This window comes from Melozone crissalis, unplaced genomic scaffold (assembly GCF_028551555.1).
Source record: "Melozone crissalis strain CALT ecotype California unplaced genomic scaffold, PUWL_Pcris_2 ptg000004l_1, whole genome shotgun sequence".
NCBI lineage: Eukaryota > Metazoa > Chordata > Aves > Passeriformes > Passerellidae > Melozone > Melozone crissalis.
In genome coordinates this window covers 38,982,766-39,004,164 of record NW_026535782.1, presented here as the reverse complement: position 1 = coordinate 39,004,164, position 21,399 = coordinate 38,982,766, and the positions used below count along the sequence as shown (strand labels likewise).

Genomic DNA, 21,399 nt, shown 5'->3' with positions numbered 1-21,399 from the left:
AAATTGGAGTCCCAAGTGGGATAGATTCCCAGAGTATTCTGAATTAGAAGGGACCTACAAGCATCACCAAGTCCAACTCTTAAGTAAATGGCCCATACAGGGATTGGGCCCACAGCCTTGGTGTTATTAGCACCATATTCTTTCCCAAATTATGAACCAGCCAAGAGTGACTGGCACAGGTGAAGATGTCTAAAGCTGAATGAGAGGCATCCCTCCATGCAGGGCTGTGCACATCTAACCCGGGGAGGTGCAGATTTGCTGAGGTGTGCCAAGCCCTGCTGAGAGAGCAGCTTCATCCACAGTGCTCTCACAAACCTGTGGCACTGAATCCCAGCTCCTGGGGTTGAACAAAGGTGTGTCTAAAGGGAACTCAGGGCTATGAAATAAAAGCAGTGCAGTATAGAAGAGGGATGTCATGAAGACTTTGTGCAAAAAAACCCAACAAAACACCAAATACTGCAATCATCTTTCTGCAGAACAGTTTGTTCTTCCACAGCTCCAGCCCTGGTTGGCTTGCATGAAGGATGGACTAGCAAGAGAGCTAAGCAAGTGACTTTCAATTACTAATTTAGTTACAAAACACCTCTATGTCCTGTCTGCAAAACCTTGTGCAAGCAAAGAGGATTACCCATGGTCACTGACCTGAAATTAGTACCTGTGTGTTCATTGAATCATAGAGTAGTTTGAGTTGGAAGGGACCTTAAGTGTTACCCAGTTCCAAGCCCCCTGCCATGACAGGGACACTTTCACTACATCAGGTTGCTTCAAATCCCATGCAAGCTAATCTTGAACACTTCCTGGGATGGAGCATTCACAATTTCTCTGGGCATCCACAACTCCTCTGTAGTTCAGAATTCAGTAGTGGGAGTGTGGGAGAGGGACACTTTTGCAGAGGGAAGATTTAAAAGGTTCAAAGGGGCACAAGAGAAGGTAGAGAGAAATGCCTCTGGTTCAGGAAAGCTTTACCCTCAGTGCATCCCCACCAGCCAGCAGGGAGATCTGAGTGCAAACACAAGAGACATTTGAGCCAGCTTTGAAAACAATCAGCTGAGCATTGCCTTGCAGGCTGCTGTGATGGAGAAGCAGCCCTGGAAGGAGATCACCCACGGGGAATATACAGCAGAGGTGGACAACCCCAGCCAAGACTGTGGAGCTAGGAGAGCGCAGCCCCGTGGCCATGACAGCTTCCCCGCTAGCTGCTCCTTCCTCTTAGGCTTCCTCAGAGCAAAGGACTGACCTGGGGCATGGACATGCTCCTCTCCTGAGCCCAGGCTCACTCCCTGCAGGAACAGCCTGGTGCTCGATGCAGATGTCTGCCTCTGGAAAGCAGGAACTGGGAACAGCAGTGAAATCCCACTCCAGCAGGATACTGATTTTGCAATAACCAGCCCCTTTATCTCCCTCAGCCGCAGGCTAGCTCTTAAGAGCATTAGCAAAGGGTTAATCCATGCCACCCACTCGGCACTTCGAGCACAAGCGTGGTCATTGTGTCTCGGGGGTTTTGCTGAGCTGGTCGCTCCCCGGCACGGGTGCCAAGCCGTGCTGCTGCCCAGCCGGGCTGAAGGCCACGCTCCTGCCATGTGCTGGGCCGATGCTGGATGTTGGAGCGCACCGGGGCGCATCCAGCAGCCGGGAGGGCACTGCCTCGGGCTCTTCCCTCTGTCCCCAGGCATCGGCAGCGGGGGGACCAGCTGGTGAACCCCGGCAGGAGAAGGTGCACAGATTGCAGGCTCAATAGAGGGAGCACTTCAGGGTCGGTCCTGCCCAGGCAGATGTATTCGCAGAGCCCAGCCTGTGCTCCAGCTTCCAGCTGCCAGGAGATAACGGGTTTGACCCAGCGCATGCCCCAAGGCAGGATCCTCTGTGACAGCGTCACACTGTCTCACACTCCAGCCTGCCTCACAGCTTTTACCTTTACTGCGCGAGCAAACAGCAAAATCCCTGCAGTCAGATAAGGGAAAAAAAAAAAAAGAAAGAAAGAAAAAACTAAAAACTCCCAAGAAACCAGCAGTATTCACCGAGACAGGGAGGAACATATCTCCTTGGTCTGCTCTCCAGGGGGAGCGAAGGAAAGGTCACTGCTTAAGAAGGATTACCCAGAAAAGTGAAGAAATGAAAGTAGTTTCTAAGCAAGATCATTAGGAGTCATGGGAGGTTGAAACAGGTTTTCCTAAGAAATCAAAAAAATCCCTTGGAGAGCAACCCATAAATAATAGCCCAGCCAAAACATCCAGAAAAAAAAAAAAAAAAAAGGACTGAGAGATGGATGGAGAAACAGAGCAGGATTAAGGTGTTCCCACATCCAAAATCTCATGGAGGTTACAAGAAACCTCTCTGCAAGTGCAGGGAGGGCCAGAGTACTGCTGAACTACTCCAGGTGGGAACAAGAGCAGGTCCCATCTGGGAAGGAAGGCAAGCAAGATCCAGCCACTGCCTGGCCCCACAACTCCCTTCCACTCAGCATATGCCCTCATCTACATCCCTGTGTTGGGATGGGATGTGACAAGAGCTCGACCCTATCTGACGTTTTTATTTCTCCTTTATGCACTACAGTAAATCACACTAAGATGGTAAGGCCACTGCTGGGTTTTAGAAATAGAAGCTGCTCGCATGTCCAAGGCAACATTCCCCCCCTCAGAACCCACTGGGGCAGCCCAGCACAATGGCTACAGCTAAAGGCCACAGATAGAAAAAGAGAAATGAACAAAAACTGACCCATCTCCATGCAAGGCTGTATTTGTGCCAATGCTGTTAGTAACAGCCTCTAACCCAGGACAGGCAAGGATGCAGTACAGGAGGGGCAAGGGAAACCCACAGAGCCAGGGGAGCTCCAGGGGGTGCAAGGAGGGGAGAAGAGAGCTACAAGAGGGGATGCTCCAAAAGTCACCCCAAAGTCCTGCTGGTCACACAGCTGCTGTGCTGGCTGCTGGGGAGAGCCCTGGCACAAAGGCATTGCTGCTCCAAAACATCTGGCTCTCAAGCAATTCAGGCACCATGGAGCATCTTTTCTCTCCATGGGTGTACACAAGTGAGCAGGCAGGTGGGGTAGGTGAGAGCAACATACATTCCAGGAGGCAAGAGCTGATTGCTACTACAGCCCCTCCACCGATAAAACATCACAGCCTGAAATGACAGGCAGAGAGATGCCAAGCAGAGAAAAGGAAAAATAAAAACAGATTTCTCTGCAGTTCCCATAGTGGCAAAGCCAGCAGAAATGGCTGCTATGAAACCCTTTTGATTCCCATGGCTCATATCTCACTGCACTGTCACTGACAGAAGATCAGCCCTAGGTTCTGGCAGGAAGGATGAGATGAGAACAGGAGGGTCTGCAGCATAAGAGTCTCAGCAGTGAGCTCGAGCATGGATTTTGGCAGATGGAGGAGGAGGAGGGTCCCTGATGTGCAGCTCCAGCACCTGGAGAGATGTTAATAGCCAGTCTCTGCAGACAGGGGCTGTAAAGGATGGATCCTAAGGCTTTGTTCTTTCTCACTCCCTTTCCCACACCTGTTTTCCTTCTCCACAGGGCTCTGGAGGTGAGAGCAAGGCTGGCAGTGCTAGGAGCAGGGACGCAGGGCTTGTGCCGACACGGAGGAGAGGCGAGTGCCGGCTGCTAGCTTTGCTGCTCAGGGCTTAATGCACTAAGAGCCCAGCTGATCGCTGCTCAGACGCCAAGGGGAACCGCAGGCGCTCGGGGCGGCCAGGCACCCAATGGTGCCGCGTTTCCCCGACCATGACGGGACAAGGGCTCGGGAAATGCATCGTCCTTTGCCTGCTGCCCTGGAGCTGCCTGAGCTTTGCCTGGAGCGATGCTGCTGGGCCCGGGACCGCCTCGCTCGGCGCAGGACACGTCAGAAAGGGGCTGCCCAGAGCCGCTGCCAACGGGACGGACGCGCAGAGCAACATCTCAGGTACTGAAATGAGCGATCCCCCCTCTCCCTCTGCGGGCTGCCTGGGGCCCTCGGAGCCAGCGGGAAGGGCGCAGGGATGGTGTGAGGGCATGATGGTGCTTCTCTCGTCGGAACAGCGGCACTCCCAGGGCATGCACAGGGACCACAAGGCTTCTGTGGTGGCCACAGCAGCTGCTGTGATATGGGAGAGATGTGTCGCACCAGAAGTAGTCAGGAGGCACAGGGAGGAAACTCGACAGCTAATGTTTTCCTTTGAGAGTAAAAAGTCCCCCTGCATGATAACATCTATGCATATGATGATGGACCAGCTGTCGGCTCAGGGTGTGGGAGCACTGAACACATCCCTACCCCTAGAGGCTGAGCTGCGACTCTTGGGAAGAAATAGAGACTTTTTTAAAAAAAGCACAAATAATCTCCAACTGCTGAGGGTGATTATTTTTCTTTAATCCACTTTCCAGGGCAAAGCACACACCATTCCCCAGTGAGTGAGACATGGCCTCAGGGCTGCTGTGGGGTGACCACCCACCTGGGGCTGGCAGCAGCTCAGAGAGCCCATGTCATACTCCAAACCATGGTGACTATTGGCAAAGGTCATAACAACCACTGCTGGACAATGTAATCATAAACAGATCCAGTCCAGGCACTCAGCAGCCTCCCTGGCACCGCTGAATTAACTCATACAGACATCTGTTAACAGCACTGCTGAAATTAGAGAAAGTCTGATCTCACTCAGCCTCATTTGTTTCTTATCAGCTCCACTGGACTAGAAGCCTACACCAGCTCAGTAAAAGCAGAGGGAAACCAGACCTTTCTCTCACATTAGCTTTACTATTCCACTTGAATTCCCCACAGAAGTTACTCCTAAGCTAGATAAAACACATTTCTGCCTGCAGGTTTTAAGCTTGGTTAAATTAGAGTTGATCAGAGTATTTTCCTTTAATTTAGGATATTGATACCCATGATGGCTGCTACCACACTTCGTGGTAGAATATCCAGGTGGGGGGGGTTGGCAAGCACATGGTCAGACTGCCATTCTTTTTGGAGCCTACCTAACTTTTGGTTCTCCCTAAGTATTAGTGCAATGCAAAAGAGATGGTCTAAGCAGGATAATTAAGTAGCTCTGAATAGCTGTGAGTTACAAACTAGTGAAAAAATTAAAGGCTGGGAAGAAAAAAAGTCTCTCTGTCTAGCAGAGAGTAATATTTCTTTGTTTTAAGTTCCAACCAATAATATTCTCCCAGAATATTATGTTATAAAAAAACATTCTCTTCCTTTCCCTCCTAAAAATTGCTCTCTACGTAGTCCCCCTAGCCTGCACCTTTCCAGTCTCACTTCTGCTGTTCAGTAGCTGCTCACACTGGAGAGTCTGCAACTGAAAAGCTTATTTTCCAGATAAAGCTGCTAGACTTTCTAATGTATTTCCTTTGGACTATGCAAAAATACACACACATGAAAAAAAAAAAAAAAACCCAACAAAACAAACCAAAACAAAAAAAACCCCAAATCACCAAACAACAAAAAACAAAACAACAATGTCCCAGAGGCTTGCAGGAGGGACACAGGGGCCTGGCAGCCATTTCCACAGCATCACTGGGGGGACCTTTGTCACCATGTACACTTAACATGTCCTTGTCTCCCCCAGTGCCATGCCCAGCTCTCCCCCCACCACGCCACGGACACTACTACGTGGACAGAGGCTCAGGTGTGTCCCCGGGCTCGGTGCTGGTGTACTGGTGCCAGGAGGGATACCAGCTGGTGGGCAGCCAGAGGCTCGCCTGCCTCCGCCAGGACAGCGCCTCATCCTGGAGCCACCCCCCGCCCCAGTGCCAGGGTAAGGAGCCCTCGGGCGGGACCCGGCCCCTGCCCCGCTCCCGGGGGGAGCTAACTCGGGTGGGGAGGGGCAGCACCGGCCCCCACACGGGGCCTCCCTCGCTCTGGCCAAGGCAGCGGGGGCAGCAGGTGGGGTGACCCGGCCACCCCAAACGGGGACAAAGAAGATCCAGTTTGACCCAGTCGGTTGCGGCCAACACCGCTGAAGTGCCTGCCCCAGCAGCAGCACTGCAGCAGCGTTCCAGGAGCTGCAGGAGGCAGGGGTGCCAGGGGTGAATGCACCTGAGACCAGCTCAGCAGAGAACCAGACCCTCCCTCATTGCCAGCAGCTGCTGCTCAGGTCACCAGGCCGGGTCAAACCCGGGCACCGGCTGACACCTGACCCCTGGGCCAGGCACAGGGAGCCCAGGGCACTGCCAGAGCTCTCCCAGCAGGAGAAAAACTGAATTTCACAGTAACTGGTACATGCTGAGCACGTGCCAGTTGCAAGTGACCCTCCTTAATACTTTTTAACTTTTCTTTTAACATTTTAACTTTTTTTCCCTTTTTAGCTGTTTTCTTTTCCCCTTTTAAATTTTTCTTTTTTACATTTTCAACGTTTTTTCCTTTTTAACTTTTCTCCCTTTTAAACTTTCCCCCCTTTTTTAACTTTATCACATTTAAATTTTTTCCTACTTTTCCTGTTTAACTTTTTTCCTTTCTACTTTTAGGGCTTAACGTCTACTACCTTTATGCTTTATGCAAGACACATCAAATGCTTTATATTTTCTGCCCCGTGTGATTATTATATATTAATTATCTGAAAAAAATATGATGTGTTAATACGGGGTTTTTTGTGTATTGAGCCGGTGTGGCATCACCCACGTTCACTATTAGGTTTTATAATGGTTATTACTAAATATTCTCTGGAACGTCCCTTCGGGGTTACCTGCACGGGGAACGGCGGCCGGAGCAAGGGCGGCTCCCTTAGCCCGGCCCCGCTCTCGGCCCTTGCCCGCAGCCGCCGCGCAGCCCTCGGGCACCGGGTCCCGCATGGCGGTGGCCGCCTCGCTGCTGAGCGGAGCCGTCATCCTGGCACTGTCCGTCTCCTTCGCCGTGTGCTGCTGGCGGGACAGGGCGAGGAAGAGCCGCGGCGGGTGAGTACGGAGGCGGGGCGGGAGCGGCGGGCTCGGCAGGAGCGAGCGGCAGCTGAGGGAGTGTCGCTGCTGCCATCTGCTGAGACACGCGGGCTGCGCCCACTCGGGACACTGGAGACCCGCCTGTGCCCTTTCACAACCCTCCTGGCTCACATATCTGGAACTATCAAGCATAGGTTTAACGAGACCAAGTGCAAGGTGCAGCACCCGGGTCAGGGCAACCCCTGGTATTGGTACAGGCTGGGAGATGGACAGATGGAGAGCAGCCCTGTGAGAAGGACTTGGGGGTGCAGGTGGATCAGGGCTGGACATGACCCAGCAATGGCACTCACAGCCCTGAAAGCCAATTGTATCCTGGGCTGCATCCAAAGCAGGGTGAGGGAGGGGATTCTACCCTTCTGCTCTGCTCCAGTGAGACCCCCAGCTGCAGTGCTGCATCCAGCTCTGGGGTCCCTAAAGTAAGAGAGACGTGGACCTGTGAGTAAGGCCCAGAGGAGGCCACAAAGCTGATCAGAGGGCTGGAGCACTTCTATGAGAAAGGCTGTGAGAGTTGACATTCAGGCAGCAGCAAAAGCTCCAGGAAGATCTTACAGCAGCCGTGCAGTACTTGATGGGACCCTACAAGAAACAGGGGTACAAGCTTTTTAGCAGGGCCTGTTATGATAGGACAAGGGGCAATTATCTTAAAGTGAAAGAGGATTGGGTAAGGCTGAATATAAGGAAAATGGGTTTTATAATGAGGGTGGTAAAACACTGGAACAAGTTGCCCAGAGAGGCTACAGATGCCTCATCCCTGAAAATATTCAAGGTCAGACTGGATGGAGTTCTGAGCAACTTGATCTAGTTGAAGGTGTCCCTGCTCCTTGCAGTGGGGTCACTTTAAAGGTCACTTAATTGTTCTATGATTCTGTGGGCCTGGTGATCTACAAAAAGCTCCCCATTATCAGAAGAAGGGAACAGACAGTACGTGGAGGATGGTTAATAGGAATATCACTCTTCTGAGGCTAAGTTCAGGGCACAGCCCAGGGCTGGGGAGGGAAAGGAGGAGCACCCTTCTCTGGAAATAGCTGGGAGAAAAGTCACCAAAAGCTGGGTGGGAAGCAGGACTGGGCAAACAGAGGTAGCAGGATCACAGCCACAGAGAATCATCTCAGCAGCAGCAGCGCCCAGTTTGCCTGGCATACACTACAGTCCAGCAAGGCCTCTTTTGTATCCTGGGCAAAGGATTACTGTAACAGGGACCATGCAGCTAGGAATACACCTTAACCAAGAGCCTAACTCATTATCAGAAATTCACAAGGACAAGGAGGAAAAAAAAACAAACCCTGCAAGCAAGAGAGAGCATCTCAGTCTTTCAACAGGCACCAAGCACACCTCTCCCCACAGGCCTGCTCTTCCCTGGGTGATGCAGCCCTTTCCTGCGGGGCTGAAACAGCATCAGTCCTTTCCTCTGGGAACACAGGAAGGGGGTAAAAATCATTGGGTGACAGCGCTGCCGTAGGATACAAACATCTTTCCAGGGGTGTGAGTAAATAAAAGCCAGACCACAGAGCCCAAAGCAAGCACCTGCATGGCATGTCTCTCACCACCCGGCAGGCAGCAGCAGCAGCGAAGGAAAGCCAGAGGACGGAAGCGTGGCCCCTCCACGGCCGAGAGGGGCAGGAACGCTTTTGGAAGACTCAAGCACTACCACCGGCGCGATTACCACCTGTCGGCCGTCTCCAGCTCCGTGTTCCCAGGGGCATTCGCAGGCTGCGATAACCTGGCTTTCCACAGGTACGGTTCAGCACCAGCCCCTGCCGCTGCCTCCCAAGCTCCTCACACAGGGGCGAGCTGCTCGCAGGCTGCCCGCAGGCAGGAGCAGCCAGCGTAGAACAGCTCAAGTCCTTGAGCAGTCAATCCCCTACTTCACCCTCTGACGTGCTCCCCACCCAGCCCCGACGGCAGCGAAGCCCTTGCACCCGCTGCTCTTTTCCAAGCGGGAGGGAAGCCCGGGGCTCCCTTTGCCCTGCCTCAGCATCACTGGGTAGGCTGCAGGCTCCTTACCATGGCCGTCCCGCTTGCCTTTCCAGCAGCCCAGCCCAGCAGCCGGAGGTGCCCGCGGGAAGATGGCGCTGTGAGGCCCCGGCGCCGCTGCGGCCCGGCCCCGCCCCGGGCAGCGGCCTGCCCTGCCCTCTGCCCCGGCACGGCCCCCGGCTGCCCCGGCACGGCCGCGGGCCCCGGCTGCCCCTCGGCTGCGCCGGCCTGGAGGAACACAAGCTCTTCGGCAACTTCGGCAAGCCGGTTTGAGAATTTAAACTGCCATTCCACTTCCTTCCCCCCCCACGCCCCTTTTAACGCTATTAACTCCTTGAGCTCAGGAAAGCATTTCGGAAGAGCCAATTACTGCACCTGGATTTTCAAATGGAGAAAACCTGACACTTCATGCTGAAAGACAATTTTTTTATATAATCCTTTTATTTCCCTCCCCTGCCCAGCAGTGCACGTTTCAAATAGGAGTTTCCGGGTTATAAACTTCTTAAGTCAAGTCTGAGTGGCCCCAGCTTAACCTAAAGTCTATGTATAGACTTCTAGGTTTTGAACATGAGTCTGATTTTCTGTTTAGGGCTCTTTTAAAGGCTGAAAGTGTAAACAGCTACCAGGAACAAAGAATGAGATTAGATATCTGGAAGCATTTACAATTAATTGCAGTTGAATATAGATAGAGACTTAAAGGGTTTTTTTGTTAGCATTCAGAAGTCACCATATCCTCCCACTTCTGTACGGACAGTCTTCGACTTGGAAGATGTATTGACAAGAGTGCAAAGCTAGCCAGTCAAGGGGAAGACATTAATTTATCTTTCATACAAAGAATCTAGCACATCTGAAAACAAACAAACAGAACAACACCCCCTCTGAAAGAAAAAAAAAAAAAAGAAGAAGAAGAAAGGAAAGAAAAAAATCCCAACCCAATTCTTGGGGTGTTTTTTATCTCTTTTCTCCAGCATTAGAAATTCAAATCACCTTTATCAGGACCCATAGCAGGACTCAGAGAGCTAACCATGAACTGTATTCAGAAAGCAATGACAGTGCATTTGTGTCCAGCACCTCCTGGGTGGAAGTCCAGGGGCATGCTCCAGGAGCACATGCAGGGCCTGGCCAGGCACTCCAGGACACCTGAGCCCCTGTGTGCACCCCAGGACACAGCTGTGCCCTGCAGCGTGCCCGAGGCGCTCTGGGCACACAGGCTCGGTGACTACTGTGGCATCAGTCTGTGCAGAGACACTGCTGGGATCTCAGAGGTGCTGTGGTGCCAGAGGAGGAGCTGGCAATAAGAAGGAGCACCCCAGCATGCCCTGCTGGCTCAAGGATGTGACACTCGTACAGTCCTGCTACAAAGGCTGGGAGTTTTAGTCTGCTGACTTCGTTTCTGTCAGCATTTGCATCACATTTCAAGGAAAGAAGCCTTAAAAAGATGCAAGGCAGCACTTCCTGGTGATAAGAGGAAGTTTGATAGTAGATGTTGATACTGCTGCCACTTTTCCCTGGAATAAGGGCTAGGGACACTGGTTTTTTCTATTTCTAATAATAATAAAGGAATCTATTCCAATTTCATCTCCTATGTACTTTTTTTTTTTCACATGACCAAGCTATGGGAAGTCTGGAAGCAGGTAGTAAAACATTTACAGATCCCTGGAAAATGATGATGTTGGCAGTGGCTATTTACCAGCAACTGCACAAGAAGGAAGAAAAATCTTTCATTCTCTTAAGGCAACTGATGCCTTAGAAAGGACAGGGAAAACCAGACCTGCTGTGAGCTTCCCTTCAGCTCACATCCTAACCTTACCTTCTCCTCCCTCTTCTTCCAGCCAAGTCTAATGCACAGGGAGGGGAATAATCCCGTTTCAAGGTAAACTGTTCAAAAGAAAAATTGAATAGGATGGGAATGAGATTTTCCCTATCTATTTCTTTCTCTGTTCCTCTCCCTTGTTATGTTTTAATGAATCCAAAAAACCTCACTACAATCTTCTCTCTCTCCAAAGAGATTTTTGTTTAAAAAATACATTTGGGACTCTGTTCTTCCTTGGATCTGAGTGAGGCTTGAAAACTAAAAGTGTGTTGTTTTTTTTTTTTTTGCTACATACTATTAGAGATTGACACCTGCTTTCACTATAAACTGAAATGATGCACATTGCAGATATAAAAATCTTTTGCAAACATGTCTAGAAAGTTGCTGATTTGTCAGCAACTTCACTTCACATGAAGTGTCATGACTAAAAGCTGGCATTTTCAATAAAAAACTGACACAGTAGTTTTTGTACTGTGAGAGAAAATTGTCAACTTGAATCAAGCATTTTATACAATTAGTATTTTAAAAATTATTTACTTGACAAAACTGAAAAGTTTCCTTGGAGTAACATTTTCCTGACTTTTTTTTTAATGCATGCATGCAAACTCTGCTTCCTATCAGAACTCTTTGATCCCAAATCATTGTCCTAGCCAAATTTCTCCAGCAAGAAAGAGCACACAGTCTTCCTCAAAAGTCATCTCAAGCAGCAGGAGAACCAAGAGAAGAAATATGGGCTAAGGGCAGGAAGGTCAGCTCTATACATGTTTCCCTATCTACCCTTTAGTCTTTGCCTCAGCTTCTTGAACCAGCACAGCAAGGGCTGAGTGAAAGTGTGAAGAGCCACACTCAGCTTCAACTCAGGAAGGCACCATCAGCAAGGCAACAAGAAGCACAGTTTGCATTTATTTACCAAATGAGGAGGGAGGAGGAAGGCAACTCTATAGAAGCTTTCAGTAATTTGCAAACTGGAAGAAGCAAAGCTCTTAGACTATAATCCCATGCATTCTTGCCATGTTACTCAGAGGTTCCTGTTGGAGCCATCATCCACTGAACACCTTTTTTTTAAAATTTAAATGATAAACATTCAATATCCTGCAGAGAGCTGGACCTTGGAACTGAAGGAAACCATCTGAAGTAGGATGGAGATGCTGCAAGGCCAACTCATTGCCCATGCTGTCCCAGGCAAACCTCACAAGCAGTAGCTTTCTGCTGAGTGTCTGAACAAAGCACTCCCAGTTGGTTCTTTTTTCAAACAGGATTTTAACCTTCAGACTCCACACTGTAAACCTCAGCCTGCATGCTTATCTCAAAAGAGCTAAACAAGCTTTGGTCACAACTTGAAATTCTCCAGTGAAGGCTGGTGTACCAGCCTCCTGTGACTGTTCAGCACTGGCAGAAGAGATCTCAGACTCTCTGGAGATCTAGCCAAGATTAGTGCTGGGACCTGTAACATCCAAATACTAAAGGTATGAAATTATAAAAACACACTCATTGTGACCTTGAAAACAACAGCCACCTTCTGGCAGTACAAGCTTTCTACAATAACATTTTAAGTGCTGGTAGGAAGAGGAAAGAGCTGAGCAAGTCTCATTCTCTCTCTATGCACCTCAAACACACACATTATTTGTCAAAGTCTGAGGACTGGGAAAAAGAAATAGCAATCTAGCAGGATTTCTCAGGAGACAACAACAGTAACTATGTGATGCCTGTATCCCACTGAAAGACTCACCTGCGTTATAGGAGATGGAACCTCCTGACCATCAGATGTGAGGCAGATCACTCTCCCACAGATTTTAGATTAAAAAGGACTTTTCTGTACTGTTTTCCTCTGCAGTGATGCCACCTCTGTTCAAAAGACTTCCACACCTAATGCATTGCATCAGACCCCCTAGACCAGTATTGTCCATGAGCAAAGCCAGTAACAAATCTGCAGCTGCCAGGCCACCCAACTCACCTCAAACCCTCACAATGCAGCAATTCTGAGCACCACAAGTCACTCCAGCTCCCTGAACTTGTATGGCAACAACTTTGTGTGGCCATTTCCATCTGAAGAGCCCTCAGTTTGCCACAGAAACATAACAGTAGTGTGTCTTCGGAAAGGCATAGCCCAGAAAAGTAGGGAAGGTGAACATGTCACTCATTAACAATACTCTTGCATGTGGATCACAGCATCCTGAGGCTATGCCTTTTCTTACACTGCAACCCAAAGCTATGAAGATACTTCACATTTTTATTCTTCAGAAGCTTTGTTTATGGTCTCAACTATTAAGAGAAGAGAATTCAAGAGCTCCTTCCTATTGCTGCCTGGAATCAAAAGAAAAAAGCTTTCAAAAAAATATTAAGAGAAGTAAGATAAAAAGCAATTCTTGAATGAAAGCTTTTGGGTGCGCAGATATGGCTATATACACACCTGTGATAAAGGATTCCTACCATTTTTACAAGTGCAATTACTCAGTATATCCAGCAGGTACAGTTGCCCCAATAACCCACCCTTAGGTCAGCCCCAGGACTTCTATGCCCTATTCCTTGTTATGTCTCAAGTTCTGGTGGAAAACAAGATGTCCTTGTCAGAAATTCTCTTTTTAAGAATAAGACTAAACAAAATTTCAAGAATGTGTTAGAAAGGTTTAGCTTACTGTTCTAAAACGTGAGGGCAGGAAAGGTACTAGAAACCATACAACTGAATCTTAAAAATCTACAAAGCTACAAATATTTGAAAAAGCTAAGAATCTTTGGGCATGGCTATCAGTTGAACATCCCAAAGAAGGAAAAAAATGCTGAGATAAGGGCAAAGAGGAAGGAGCACAAGCCCTTACATCTGCATTCAGCTGGAACAGATGACCATACACCAGTGAAGTGGCAAGCACATCCACAGCTGGCCTTGCAGCCACACGCTACTGGAGATGTAAAGCAAAAAGCACTCAAAGCACAGCTTCATGCCAAACACCACTGTACAGTACAGGCTCTGGCCACCCTGAGAACTCCAGCTGGACTGGAGGAGAGGTCATTCCCCTCAAGATGTTACAAGTGCCTACAAGCCCTTCAAGTCAGGCTGGTGACAACCCCAGTCCCCCAACCCTTCAAGCACTCTGCCTGCCACCTCTCAGCTTCTTGACACACCTCAGTTCTGAGCAGTGAGTTTTTATCCCAGCACAACAGCTTTCCCCAGAGGGAATTAGCCCCAAGCAATGCAACACCTGCCAAGCACTGGATTTCTGTGTGCTAGAGACCAACACTAGTGCCAAGCTCCTTTACAACTAGGTAGCTGCCACACGTTCTGAGGAGAGGGATGAACAATAAGTACCCAGGAACCACAAGCTTTTAAAGTGTATTTTTCTAAGCTCTTTTACAAGCATAAGGATGGAAACTGATGCATGACCATTTCCTTCCCACCAGAAGAAAAAAAAAAGCCAGAACTCTCCACAGCAGCATAACGACTCCACCAAATTATAAAAAACTCCAAACTAAACCAGAACAAACAAAACTACAAAGCCAAAACCATCCCCCATTTTCTCTAAAATCCGACATCTTCAATGTTTATGATTATATGAGCATCTAAGGGAAAAAAAAACCTTAGTGAACAAGATTCTGTGATGGAGGAAGAAAAACAAAAGTTGAGTTCAGGAAATCCTCAGAGACAGGGGAAGGTGCGGCTTGACCCAGTCGGTTGCGGCCAGCACCGCTGAAGTGCCTGCCCCAGCAGCAGCACTGCAGCAGCGTTCCAGGAGCTGCAGGAGGCAGGGGTGCCAGGGGTGAATGCACCTGAGACCAGCTCAGCAGAGAACCAGACCCTCCCTCATTGCCAGCAGCTGCTGCTCAGGTCACCAGGCCGGGTCAAACCCTGGCACCGGCTGACACCTGACCCCTGGGCCAGGCACAGGGAGCCCAGGGCACTGCCAGAGCTCTCCCAGCAGGGGAAAAACTGAATTTCACAGTAACTGGTACATGCTGAGCACGTGCCAGTTGCAAGTGACCCTCCTTAATACTTTTTAACTTTTCTTTTTTCGACATTTTAACTTTTTTCTCTTTTTAGCTGTTTTCTTTTGCCCTCTTAAATTTTATTTTCTATTTTAATTGTGATTAAAACAGGTCTTTCAAGACACTGCATTTACAACACCACATACCTGCTGACACTTGATTTCCAACCAGGCAATGAAAGTTTTTAAAGGAAAAAGAATTCATGCAATGGCTCTTCACCTCAGCCAGAAGGTGACATTTTATTCCTTGCTGTATCTAGAAAAAACATAATTCCCTTGTTTGATATTAGAAAGATGGGGAGGGGAAGCCATAGGGCAGGAACTCTTACTATCAATCCACCACTGCTCACCCTCAAATTACTACACCTGAATTGTAAATTTGTTTAAAAATGCCACACAGCTTCTTATACCAACACATTCATGGCCAACAATCCCCTTCCTTCCCTCAACACATACTCATGCACATTTTGGAAGAGAAGTCTGGCCCATCCTTTACACATTATCTACCAAATGTGTTGCCAGTCCTGTGTCACTAGCCTTTCAGTCAAGCACTGTTCATTGCTTAACACATGAAAGAGCTGCAAGTATCCACACAGTATAAGAAACAATAGACCGTGAACTAAGACAATCACACTGATGTTCTCTTTTCAGTAAATGTTCTGTACAGAATTTCTTGCCATAGGAAAACTCCATCAATTGATTAAAAAAATAACCAGAACCACACCAAAACCAAACCCCCAATAAAACAAAAACCCACCTTCCTCCCCCTTACCAGTAAACCCAAAACTTCAGGAGAAAAACCTAGGCAAGCTCCACACAGTTGAACAGAGTGCAACACCAGGTTGGTTCCCAACTGAGGGGATGAAGAATCCACATCAGATAGTGGACACAAAAACAGGCTAAATGTGACAAAAGCTGCACCCAGCACATACCAGTCTGAACACTGATACACCTTACTGTTGTAATGCCATCGTTACCCACCAAGAAGTCTTTCCTGGGGAAGTAGCACCATAAGAAGGCAGCATTGTAGTTGCAAACTTCTTCCTGAAGGCTGAGGGTTTGTTGGCAGGCCAACCACACCAGGTGCTGCATGACAGCAGGGAGGAAGTGTCTCCCAGGCAGCTAAAACCTGGTTTCCAGTGGCAGCAGACCATGGGCACAGGGCTGCCACAGCACCTCCTAAACTGCAGCAAAGGGACAAGTAAAAAACTGAAGAAGGCAGCAGCTTCAGGAATTGCTGTGGTACATGGAAAGCAGTTGGAGCTGCTTTGGAGCCTTGCTTATTTTCAGGGTCAGGAAGAGCACCCTTCTAAAACAATGTTAAAGGTGGAAAACTGCCAATCAACTGTGGAAGGAGACACAAAAAAAAATCCAAACCAAAGGTGAATTGTATCTTCACCAACACCTCCAGTAGACAGCTCCTGCTGGGCTGCACCCCCAGTCCACTGGTACCAGTAGGCACTACCATAGATGAGGCCATTCCAGCCTGCAGCACTTCTCTTCCCACCAGCAGCAGTTACAGGAAATGGCTGGGTGACAAAAACATAGTTTACTTTTTGGGGAGCACTGGCATCAAAGGGTGTGCACATTCCCCCAGGTAACTAGGGTACATGACTCATCTGCAGCAATGCTGTCAGATCAGACAGAGCACATACAAGCCCTTAATACAGAGTAATAAATCCAGCACTAACATGGCAATGCAAGTGAGAGAAGAGTAAAAGCATGCAGCCACCAAGTGCTGCTTTGGTAACAGGATATTTAGAAGCACATTGAGCAGATTCAAGACTTTGCTCCTCTGTCCAGTGGCTGATTCAGCATTTGTTCCCACTTCCTGACAGGCCAGTTCCTCACCCCACCCCATCCCCATTTAGGGTTCATCAGTGGAAATTCCTTTCCTTGCCCCTGCCAGCAGCCAACACTTTCAGAAGGCGCCCAGCCTGAACTGTGCAGCTCACATCAGGTGAGAGATCCTTCTGCACAGGCACCTTTAGAATTTCAGGCTCTCTGCTGCCACCCTCCTAAGCTACATCAAACAGCAGCCCAACCACAAGGTTACAGGTTTTAAGTATGTCTGCTTGCAAGTATAAAAGCTCACTGGAGGCCTTCTGTCCATTAAGAGCTCTTCATCCCCTGTTGTGCAGTGACATATTTTAAACTTTTATGCAAGGCTGTTGATGAACACAGGGAATTGTAACAAATTATCTGCCATATCTTCAGGCATATTATTGTATGCTATCCACCCCAAGTGCCATGGCATTTAATTCAGAAAATACAAACAAGATTTTCATGCTTCAGATTTAAAATGATAGCACCAATAACAGAGACTGACTCCTCGAGCTATTGCCATGAGTAAAGACAACAGAATCCCTTTAAAAGATTTAAAGTGTTATGCTTTTTCCACCCTTCAATACAGAAGTTACCACACCAAGCAGTATTTCCAATGGTAAAGTAGGTCTGGTTTAGATGAATAAGAAAACCCCAAACATGCAATGGCATACACTTTTTACCAGATGCAGTAATTAAAAATCCAAGGTTAAAAAAATCAGAAAGCAAACATGAAGTCATCATCAAGTTTTCTGTTTTATTTAAGATTTTAGTTTTAATTCTGAAGAAAGAGGTACATTTCCTTGGTTTTAGTTTTAGCGTCAGGTTATAACCATGTTTATTTATCTGTTTCTTTTTTCCTGTCTTTTCAATACTGCACAAACGTCCAGAAACTACAGGGTTAAGTAAAAGCTGCAGGCAGAGGAGGTCAGAGGTTGCTCCTGATGGTGATCATGTGGCCCCAATGCAGTGCTATCCCAGAGTGCCCAAATCAGGTGAATCTTTTTAAAAAAAAAAAAAGAGAGACTGACAGAGGAGACAGAAAGACTGAAGTAAATATCACTCGTGTTTCAGCTGCTTATAATTATATTACGTATACGCTAGGTATTAAATCTGTGAATACTTTTAAAACATTAAAGTTTACTTGAAATCTAAAGCCAAAATTAAAGAAAAATCTTATTCTCCCCTCTTTAAACCACTCTAGCAACATGCCAGTTACTCATAGCTATAAGTGTTTTGTCTTTCAACACACTTCATGTCAAACTCTGACTGATGCAATAAAATCCCCTGCTCAAAAAAAAAAAAAAAAAACCAACAAAAAACAACCAACCCCAACATAGCAATTTCCCTGTGTAGTGCCACACTGAATGCAAAATAAATGCTGGGCCACTGCTTGCCCCACATGTTCAGTAACTTCATTTAAATTAAATACCATTTTTATGTTCTTGCATTTGATTCTGCATTGCACTTTTCCTCCTACTGCAGATTGACACTTTTCCACTAGGCAGAAATACTCATGTGCAAAAGACGTAAGACAGTAATATTCTCCTGAAGCATTGAGACTGCATTTTGATTTCTCTCTTTTTTTTTTTTTTTTCTTAGAATGGTTAGAAAGTATTTCAAACAGCGTATTTCAAACACTGTTTCTGCAGAAACTTAACAAAAAGAATGGTCATGACCCTGTGATGGCATTGCATTTGGGGGGGAAGTTTGATCAGGAACTGGATTCTTCAGAAAGAAAGATATGACAGGGAACAGTAGGTGGGCGTGGGGAGGAGTCAGGGTGGGACACTTCCTGCATTTCTAACGTTTTGGGTCTTATTTTTCTTTTTTTCTTTTTCTTCCTTTCCTAATGACGATCCAGCGCTGAGCTCTGTAGTAGATCTGTGGGGGTTTTACTGGGGGGTCTGAAGGCTGTCTGAAAGCCTGGAGGTGGGGAATGGAAGCTGGTGGGGTTTGAAGGAGGAGAGTAGGGATTCCAACTGGCTCTGTGCAGAGGGATCTGTGTGCCGAAGGGGTTACTGTGGTGCGTCTGTGATGGCGCTGCACTGGGGCCGTCCACCTCTGTGAGGGCCTGAAGAGATTTTAGCCAATGTGGAGGATTGTCATCTTGAAGAGTGTCTAAACTGTTTCCTGTGGAGGCTGGGATACCTAAGAAAAAAAGAAAAAAAAAGGGGTACAGGCAAGTCAGAGGAGAAGCGACAAACTGACCATGAAGGAGGTCAATTTAACCTAGCAAAAAGCAGCAATGAAAAAACATGATTAGTTTGTACAGAAAATGCATTTTACATTATTATGCATAATTATTCTGCCCAAAAAACATTTAACATTAAATCGAGATAGGAGAGAGTTCACCCTCAGAGCACTTCTTCATAAAACACACATTTTTCTATCAAACATTCTGCTTAAGTACTGCCTCCTTGTCAACATAACCTCACCACACTAAGCTGCCAGTACACTCATGCTTCACCTTTTATTCTGCCTACTTGACTCATGCTTCAGCCTCTCTAACAGGGAGACACAACCAGACAGCCTTATAAAAGAGAGCTTTATAAACAAGTGGAGTATGTCCCTTTTTAAATAACCAAGTCCAGTGATTGCCTCCAGTGCCTCAGGACCAGCGACGCACATACCGGACATGCCATCCAGCAGAAGGGACACCTTATAGATTGACCCTATAGGAAAGCACTGCTCCACCTGACTGCCTGCAAAGGTCCTGGGCATGCATTGCAAAGGCCTAAGTGACGCTCTGTTATACCTAGAGGTTCCACAAAAATTCCTGGACGCTTGAGGTTTTGTGGATGGAAGCTGGAAGAGACCACCGCATACTGACTTTTTATTTTTTTTTTTTATTATTTTTTTCCAGATGTAAATCAGTTTGTGCCAAATCCCCATTGGATGGTTTGCCAGTGGAGCTGAAGGAGTGAGAAACGGTTACCTGTGATGATTGCGGGGTCCATCCAGCTGCCAGGGCCGTCCCAATTCAGGCTGTCGGTGGTGGCAGTGTTGGACGTTGGTACACTGTGGTTGGCGTTGGAGGGGGAGGAAGCATTGGGCAGTCCACCAAAGTTGATGTTAATGTTCGGTAGAAGTGCCCTTAGCCCGTCCTGCCATTCCTTCATATTTAAACTCTCTACAGAACTGCTGTTGTCTGGGAGATTTACCAACAAAAAAAAAATGAAAGATAAAAAAATAAAAAGCTGAAGTTAGAAACAGATGTCCTTCTTTGGTGGGGTATGGGATTTTGCTTTTACTTTTTAAGCTAATAATTTAATACTTCCCCTGTCCAAAACCTAGGGTCAGTGTTTCCATGATTGATGAATTACTCAGAGGGGCTGGCAGGTTTTAAACAAAGTGTAAGGGAATGGGAGAAAGATATAACTCCTCCCCCAATATTTATTTCCCCATTTTGATTCAGAGACTCGAATAATCAAGGACACAGTGGCTCTCCCTCTATTAGTTACAGGGGAAAATCTACCAGGTACTTGATGAGAACAGCTGCTGCAATTTGGCTGCTTTATTGATGGGCAGCAGGCTCAAAAGGGTGATGTGCACCAAAATGAAGAAAGGCTAGGTAGGGCCTTGGAACAGAAATGGAACCAGGGAGGCTGAGGAAAATCACAGATGTCTTTTGTTTTGTTATAGCTTGCGCATTCACAGCCCTAGAGATGTTCTTCCGAAGGAAATGGTAATGAAGTTGGAGGGAGTGAATTTTCCTCTTGCAGTTGAAGAACAGTAGTGAAAATTCCTTAAAGGCTTTTCAGAATAATTTCTGACACAGCAGTATCCTCAAAACTTTGGTAACAAGCAAACCAGACACCAAAGCAGTCAAGTCTCAACTACTTGCCTCAACATTTCAAGACATATTGGTAAAGGACAACAGGATAATGTGACTACAGCAAATGATCCCTCAACACAAAAATCACACCATGCTATCTAGAACAAACTATCTGGTTCTGTGATCCATCTCTCGTTTTAAGTATCTCAAAACAGGACAAACCAGACATGAGCACTCCAGTATTTATCATCCCATACAGCAAGTCATACTTTATTAGCTTGTGGTCAGTTTTATTTGGAAAGGAAGAGTTAGGCAGTATGTTTGGCACATGCTTGTCTTTTTGACAAATATCTAGAACACAGCTTTTTTTTCTTTCCCCCAAATATCTCTGCCTGTCCTGATTGAGGAAAGGACCTTGATCTCAATCAGAATTGTTATAAAGAGATACTTTCCTAATACTGATACTTCATCATCAACAGAACAGATTTAAGTCTTCCTGGAAAATTAGAGGCTATCACTAACTCACAACCTTATTTTGGAGAGTAAAGAAAGCAGTCTCAATTGTTATCAAAACCGGCCCTGGCAGTTTTTGTAAAGCTGAATGTTCAGAAAAAAGTGGTGTCCTGGGCAATCACCTTTTAGTAACGAGAGGGGGAGAAAAAAATCCCCAAAACCAAACAAGAAAACTACTTGAAATCCTGTAATTTCACAGCGCCTCCTTTTTCCTTTGCAACACTATTGCACAGAATAAATGCTTTTAAAGAATTCAGTGCCACATGTTTTTCATCAAAACCTACAATCCTGAGATTAAAAATAATAAATCAAAGTTTTAGAAAGTATTAGTAGAAAATATCTTCAAGAGATATGGTTCACAACCCTCTAGAACATCCATAAGCCCATTTGAGAGTTCTAAATTAACTTTTTGGAACAAAAGTAGCCAGCTCACGATCACAGAAATAACCGCAACAAATTCTGCATTGTACACCATTAGTTTCCACATTTTTTCCTCACTGCTGCTTCAAAAACCTTGTACAAAGAAACAGCTCTGTTTAATTATTTACTTCTGCTGCAATGCAAAAAGCACACAAAAGTGCTTACTGCATAAGCAAGCATACTC

At 47.0% G+C, this 21,399-nt stretch overlaps 1 protein-coding gene and 1 pseudogene across 4 annotated transcripts in view; one reads left to right on the top strand and one right to left on the bottom strand.

The window, feature by feature from the left end:
- The first annotated feature begins 3,730 nt into the window (after positions 1–3,730).
- Positions 3,731–9,163, top strand: LOC128938990 (uncharacterized; annotated as a pseudogene).
- Positions 9,164–17,247: 8,084 nt separating this feature from the next.
- CNOT4 (CCR4-NOT transcription complex subunit 4) overlaps positions 17,248–21,399 on the bottom strand; it is a 75,872-nt gene continuing 71,720 nt past the window's right edge. For 2 of the 4 annotated variants that reach the window (XM_054278350.1, XM_054278359.1), the window contains 2 exons: positions 19,443–19,655; positions 17,248–18,655 (listed from right to left, as the gene is read on the bottom strand). In XM_054278350.1, coding sequence (XP_054134325.1) covers positions 18,354–18,655; positions 19,443–19,655 — 515 coding nt within the window. In that variant the 3' untranslated portion in view covers positions 17,248–18,353. The remainder of the gene's footprint in view (positions 18,656–19,442; positions 19,656–21,399) is intronic. The other 2 variants (XM_054278366.1, XM_054278374.1) reach the window with 1 other exon arrangement.